Source organism: Austrofundulus limnaeus, unplaced genomic scaffold (genome assembly GCF_001266775.1).
Source record: "Austrofundulus limnaeus strain Quisiro unplaced genomic scaffold, Austrofundulus_limnaeus-1.0 Scaffold329, whole genome shotgun sequence".
In the NCBI taxonomy this organism is placed as follows: domain Eukaryota; kingdom Metazoa; phylum Chordata; class Actinopteri; order Cyprinodontiformes; family Rivulidae; genus Austrofundulus; species Austrofundulus limnaeus.
This window is the reverse complement of record NW_013952731.1, coordinates 684,557-692,207: the sequence shown is the minus strand read 5'-3', so window position 1 is coordinate 692,207 and position 7,651 is coordinate 684,557. Positions and strand designations below refer to the sequence as shown.

General features: G+C 38.9%; 1 protein-coding gene across 1 annotated transcript in view; it reads left to right on the top strand.

Moving 5' to 3' along the window:
- Positions 1 to 6,397, top strand: part of LOC106527512 (formin-binding protein 1) — a gene marked incomplete at its 5' end in the record, with an annotated part of 9,159 nt that extends 2,762 nt beyond the window's left edge. Inside the window, 2 exon segments of the mRNA XM_014022427.1 lie at positions 4,044 to 4,180; positions 4,949 to 6,397. Of these exon segments, the coding sequence (XP_013877881.1) occupies positions 4,044 to 4,180; positions 4,949 to 5,127 (316 nt within the window).
- Between the last annotated feature and the right edge of the window lie 1,254 nt (positions 6,398 to 7,651).

Genomic DNA, 7,651 nt, shown 5'->3' with positions numbered 1-7,651 from the left:
GAAATAAGATGGACACAATTTAAATTCATTTATAATAAACCATAAACCATAACTTTATTCTCACCCACAAAAAAAGAAAAAAAAAAAGAAAATCTATTCAAGCAACACAATGACAACCTGATAGCAAACAGAAATATTAATTAAAAAGCTGTCAACTCCTTCGCTATGAAGCGCTTCACTTTGTGTTGTTTCAAGCAGCTTCTCACACTTTTGACCACAGGATGGAGCCAAAGAGAACTGTGTTGGAAAGCTTCGAGTAATGAACCCTTTTTCAAAGCAAGCTTCAGAAAAGCTTCTTTTGCCCATCACTACTGAGGGAGATTTATTTCAACACAGGTTGGAGGCAGACAGGCAGGTGAGCAAGAGGCAGGTTCTTCTCAGAGAGCTTCTGGTCCACAGGTGATCACTAAACATGGAAAAACACAGGTAAGTAACTCAAGGTATTTAACAATATGAATAGCCAGGACAAATACCATAGGTATGTGTTGCTCCGGCGAGAAGCAGATCTTCAGTGCCGTCTGATAAAGCCGAGGAGCTCATCAAGGAAACCTGCTGCAGGTGATCTCCATCAGCCGGTGGCCAATTAGGAAGGTGCAGGTGACAAGCACCAATTGCCACATTCTGCTGCACATCTTGACAATCCCCAAGAGTTTGTTTTTGTTCTTACAGGTTAAAATGCCATATCAACAGATAAAAGTAAAGCACAGAGCTTCCTATAAAAATACATACTCTGATGGGCCTTCTTACAAAGTGAGTTAACATGGGCATCAAAGTTCGGTTTGTCATCCAAAACAGTTCCAAGGTGTTTATAACGGTGTACCACCTCCACAGCTTCACCATTAATAATCACAGGAGTGGCAACCAAAGAGTTTTTTCTAAAATCAATGACCATCTCCTTAGTCTTTGAGACATTTAGCTGTAAAAAAAGAAGATTGGCACCATTCAGTGAAGTCTCTGACCACCGGCCCATGGTTAGGATCATCACTGCTGAGAAGAGACAGGATGACAGAATCATCAGTGTAGGGGTTTTTGGGTATATTCTAAAATAGATAATTTGCGAACACACAAATTATATTTAAATATATTACCTCGAGGCACCACGCTCTTAATTTGGTCCAGGATTGACTCAGGAAAGAGACGAAAAACTGTAACTTCATTGTAATCAGTCTCACAATAAAGGTACACAAAATGATTTGATGAGTTCTTGTCTTATCAGAACCAATAATATCTTTTATCAAGACACAAAAATGAGATTAGCTTATGTTGGCACGTTCTCCACGGGCCATTTATTTACAGATTAAATGTATTTACAACTATGGTGAGTAATGAATGATGACATGTTGAACCAGGTAAAAACTGAAAGAGTTTGCAATCATGAATGAATAAACAAACAAACAAATAAATAAACAAACAGATGGAGGATGAATCACCGGTGCCGCTCGGTCTCAAAGGGGTCCCTTGTGGGTACAGCTTGGACACACCAAGGCAGTCTGGGGTCGGCTTCAAGCTAGAGATGAGGAGGTCGGTTTGGGTCCAGATGGAGCCAACTGAAGTTCTGGCCAGTTCAGTTTCCTGAACAACTCGCGTCTCTACACTACAAAAATTAAACAAAAAAATTAAAATTAAAATAAATGTCCCCGAAGGGAATGAAGGAACCTGAACTCCTGTCTGTTCTCTCTCGCTGCTGTTTTCAAAACTCTCTACTACAATAAAAAATATGTTATCTCTTGTCCTGACTTTACAAACTTCCGATTGGCTGAGATAGTCACATGGGTTGTCACCCGCTTCACTGACATCACATGCTGCTAAAAATGATTAAACAACACAGATTGATGTGGTTACTTGTACAGTGATTAAATCAAGATATTATCACAGTGATTGAGTCATGATAGAAAAATACATTGTTTCTTTTTCTTCTTTTTTTTTCAGATGAACAAACAACAGAAATTTACCCAGAAAAACATTTGTTCATGATGTGATTATGAGACCAGCCTTTTAGGTGCGCTCTAAGACCATAAATGAGATTGTATYTTAGGTATGTCTTTGAAGATTATTCGTGGGCATTATCTCAGCAGGGAACACAGTCTCCTAGGGTCTAGATGTGGATTGTAAACCCACTTCTGGAGACTTTCCATCTGGCAAATGGTGGGTCCTTTGTGATAACGGCCATTTTGAACACTTAAAAGGGATCTCACAACAAGGCTTAATCAATGGAAGGTTGCAGTTCCTGTTTATTTTAGCATTTGCAGATAGTGGAGACAAAGGGGGCGAGCATTGTTCTCTGTAGATATGGGAGGATGAGGAAGTATTGATTCAAAGTTTTGGTGTGGAACTGTTTCCTTAAGTTCCTGCTACAGTTGTATGCACATACGTGAGTATCTGAAAAATAAAACTGTCTGTAASCAGTCTCCAAACAGCCCCGCCCAGTCATAGTCCCAGAACAGTGATATTATTTTTCATCTGTGTGACCTTCAGCTTTGCTTCCCGATTCTGGTTCACACACAGGAGTGGGAGGAGGGAAAGGCGGGCAGAGAGTCTGTTTACAAAAACATCCATGGGAAGTACATAGAGCACAACTTCTCCAAGATCTATACTACACAATATATTCTATTGTTATGGAACCATGACAGATGCTTATAGATCTCTGTGTAGAGCTCCACTTGGTTCATTGGACCACAATGTTATTTGGTTCCACACTACAAACCCATCCTGAGGAAACACAAGCCAGAGCAACAGTTAGTTCTGGTTTGGTCAGAGGAGTCCATTCAGTGTTTTCAGGACTGTTTTAGTTGCACTGATTGGGACATGTTTAAACATTCCTGCACTAGTTTGGATGAACTTACTGACACTGTTTCTTCTTATGTTCATTTTAGTGAGGAAATGGTTATTCCCAGGAAAACAGTTACCATTTTGCTAATAATAAACCATGGATGTATAAATCAGTTAAAAATACAATTAACCTGCAGAATATTAGTTTTAAAAAAGGAGACWTGGCTCAGTACCGCATACTGAAACAAGAAGTTAAGAAAGAACTAAAATTAGCTAGAGTGAACTATAAGGAGAGGGRGGAGAACATGTTCAGGTCCAATAACTCCCGGTTGGCTTGGGAGGGAGTTAAGTCTATGATGGGAAGGCCAACTAAGAAAACTCACATTACTCTTAATTCCTCATTCATTTTAGAAATGTCAAATGACTGATCATTAAATGATGATGAGGAAGCTGTGGMTTTAATGTTGATTCTACTTTTATGAGAATGTTTTATTGAGTTGCTTTTAACTTTTACTTTTATTTGTTGGTTTGGAATTTTAACATGTAAGAACAAGAGATTGTCAGGATGTGCAGCAGAGTTGCTGGTATAGACCTACCTATAGACCTCACTGAGCTACACAAGGTCAGGTCAGTGAAAAAGGCCAGACTGGTCCTGGCAGACCCTGATCACCCACTCCATGGTGGGTTCAGGCTGCTCCCGTCTGGATGCAGATACCAGGTGACTAAATTTCAGGACTAATAGATTTAAAAACTCATTTATCCCAGCAGCAGTTAAATTTATTAAGAAACATCTGTGATTTTTGTGTATTTGTGCATGAATGTTTTTGTTGTTTTCATGTCTACTGGCTGCACAACAAATTGCCCCTCGGGGATAATAAAGATTCTTGAACTTGAACTACATTCCCACCASTGGGCTCAGGAGCGACAGTTAGCATACGCCCCCCAGTGAAGACAGCATCCAGCCTGCTGTTCATCACCCCCAGTGTTTCAGTCTGAGTGTTGCCAGCYCTGTTCTTATTTCATGATAGGCTGGATATACACTTCTGCCTATCAGTAGAAATCCTGCTATCATTAATCCAAATATCCAAACATTTTGAGGAGCCAGGCACATTATTTTCCAATACCCTCAAGAAAAAATCATGTTGAGCCAAAAAATKAAATAAAATTCAACATTTCTGTTTGTCAAAACTTTTGGTCATGACTGCAGTTTGTCTGTTGTTAGTTTTATTTTCCAGATTTGATTTCACTTTCTGAGGTTTTCTGTCTCCTATCAGTCCTGATGGAAGTTACACAGAGGACCACAATGCAGAGCTGCATTTTAAGTCCCGTAGTTCAGAGTTTGATGATGACTTTGATGATGAAGAACCATTACCGAGTATTGGCACCTGCAAGTCCCTGTACCCATTTCAAGGTAATTTATTTTCTGCAGTCTCTGGAGCTGAAATGAAAAGTTTAGTTTTTTCCAAAGGTGTTTTAGTCTGTCYAATAGCTGCAGTATTCTATGTGAGTCATTACCAAACATGTGCACAACCTCTTGTCCACCTTTTACCAGATAAATGTTGCCTTATTGATGTCCTTACTAGGACCCTTACATAGCTCTGAAAACATCTCAAACACACTAAAACACACAAACCCTAATCCCTGCCAGGTGAAATGTCTGGTCAGAAGGTTTGGATGCTACTAAAAAATATTGTTTCCATTTAATCTGCCTTTGTATTTATGAAGAGCTGTGTAGAGAGTGAGGTCATTTCCAGCACATACTGAATGTACTGATCTAAGAAAAGTTTGATCTACGTTAAATTTGTTCTATCAGTCTCATCACATGCTCAAAGCCCAAATGGTTCTGTTGTTTCATAGGTTCTGTGCACCTTTCTCTAGTGATACTTGATTCTAATTTGTGTTCTATAATGCTTTGTGCTAGTTATATGTGGTTCTGTAAGGGTGTTGGTTCTGTTGTCTGAACAGGTGCTTATTGTTAGCTTTGTGTGGCTGTGTGGTCTGAATATGTGGTTAATGATACTGCAGTTCTGTGGTCTGAATGTTGGCTTAATCTTAGTTCTGTTTGATTCCATTATTTAAATGTGTGGTTAGTGTTAGGTCTGTTAGGTCTGCGTGGTTTGTTTGTAACCACAAGTTAAGCCACAGGGCCAAAATCGCATCAAAATTTTATTCCCTGCAGGTCAGAATGAAGGCACACTGTCAATGGTGGAAGGGGAACTACTTTCTGTAGTGGAAGAGGACAAAGGGGATGGCTGGACTAGAGTGCGGAGAAACTTGGAGGAGGAGGGATACGTTCCTACATCATACATCAAAGTTTTCCTGGACAGTAGCACCAAAGGTGCAATGACCTACACCTGACCTTTGTGTGACCTGAAATGACCTAACCATCTGTCCTCCATTTGACTTTTCTGGACGTTCAGACAACATGTGAATGACCTCTGACCCATCTGATTTCTGACTGTAGTGTTCACAACTGAATATTCCACAGGCTCAAGTCAGCTTGTCTGTATGATTTTGCTAAAATGTGTCAAATTATAGTGAGAAACATTGTTTTTTTCTTACTGTTGTGATGAACAGATTCCTTGTTTATAAAATACCTGTCTGCGTTATAGGGTTTGTGATGAACTGTTGGATAATTTAGCTTTGCTGCTGACCAACAAGAAGGTCTGACCACAGAATATCACATGAAGAAGTCAGAAAAAGTCTTCTGACAGGTTTTTTATTGAAAAGACGTTGTCCTTAAAGGTTTCAAATAACCAGCTGCCAGAAAGTTTTGATGCATGGGCAGAAACCTGCTGTTGACTGATCACTTATAAATAGTTACTGATCGCTCACCAGTTACAAATTAACTTTTAAATGTAGATGAAATAGTTTGTGATGAACTTTAATTCATTTCCTGTTAAAAGATGATTTGAGATTGATTAAGCAGCTACATTAAATGGTGACATTTTCACTGAGTCATTATTCATTTAAACACTGAAAATACACCCAGATTATCAGTGTTCCTGGAGTCTAGAAATCATGTGAAAAATAAAAATGAACTAAAGCTGAACTCACGAGGTGTCATTGAAATTAATGTGGGATAAACTGCCCACCTGTGAGAGTTGATGACATCACTGTGAGAGGGGTCACTCACCTGTAGCATGTCACTAACTTCACTGTGGGAGGGGTCACTTTAAACCCTTTCTAGTTTGTTCCCATTAATTCTGTCTGCTGTTTTTTTCCCATCAGACTGTTCTGATTCTGTCTCTTGTAAACATGCTAGTATTAGCCACACCCCTGTAAAAAAGTATTTTTAGACCCTGCTTCTTGTACTCAAACTGATATTTCCATGCCCACAGAGGGAAAAGSCCCCCCCCCCCGCCCCGCCCTTTAGGTCCTGCTCTATGAAGGCTGGAGTTAGGCATGTTCTCATAGGAACAGTTGTATGGAGCCTGCTCCCTGTGAACCTGATTTTACCATGGCRACAGAAAAATACTTGTTTAGGCCCCACCCTTCAGTTCATTTTACCAATCTGTTATTAAGTGAAATGTGAAACTTTTATTTTGTTGAATTGCCTTTTCATTTTTATTAATATAAGTTTTATCCGACTTTTTTTTACATTCATGTATGTTAAACTTTCAAAATAAAGTTTAAATTGAGTTGAACATCAGCATCAGTAGTTTTTATTCCATTTTACTTAAACCTACTTTTCATCTGCACAGACAAGACAAAAAACTTACAGTTGTGGTCAGAAATTTCTGTCCGCCCATGGCTATAAATGTAAAAAATGTGAAGTCTGATATTGACCATTTTTATTTGTTTAACATAACCACTGTGTCAACCTCCCAGATAGAAGCTACTCAACAAGACAGGAAGGCTTCCATTCCAAGCCTAACAGATATAAGGAAAAGGAGGAGGGAGGCAGAAGACCACTAAGTGTCTGAAACACTATGAAGGATGAAACAAAGATCCTGAAGCATATCAAGATGAAAGAAACAAATAATGAATTGCTGAGTGAATATCTCAGGCAGCAGAAACCCAATGTGGCAACAAGAGGTTGTGAACAAGCTACAAAAGAAGAGACATGCAGCAGTACCAAGCTGTTGTAGAACCAGGAAGAAATGAGCACAAGCTGGAGAAATGCAGGGAAATACACTGCTCAAAAAAATAAAGGAAACACTTAAACAACGCACGCTAAGTCCAAGTAAATCAAACTTTTGTGAAGCACATTCAGCTCTGTACAGAACAAAGTACTCAATGTGAATATTTCATTAAGATCAGGAGTTAGCGTGCATTGTTTAAGTGTTCCCTTTATTTTTTTGAGCAGTGTATATTGCTTGTATTGGATTAAAACATAATTGCAAAAAGTATATTAATACAACTCTAATCAAATTAAAGCTTTAAAACATCTAATTATAATTTATCATATATTTATTTACATTGCAGTSTGGCAACATGGAGTTGCACATCTTTAGTTGTTTCACCTGTCTTCACCTTAAACCCTATTCTGACAGGATTAGTTTTACCTGGGGACCCCATGCTATTTGTAATAATTGCAGAGATTGTRTGTGTTGTTAATCCCATGAGAATCGGCCATGTCAGTAATWTGTAAAGTAAAAATTCCCCCACAAATTACCTGCTATATTTTGCTGAACTCCGAGGTTCTGTGATAATACTAATCCAAAGCYAATAGGCATCTCTGTGATTTGGACAGGAATGGGCTGAATCATATGTAATTCAGCGGTTTTGGTTTCCTTGGTGCATTTTTATTTACTTTTGGTGAAGAAGCTGAATTGGGGTGCACTGAAAAACTTTTAGGTCCCAGGCCGGAAAAACCCGACACATTAGCTACGTGCGCGGCATTAAAAAAATAATAAAATAAAAAAGGCTGAAGAGAGGG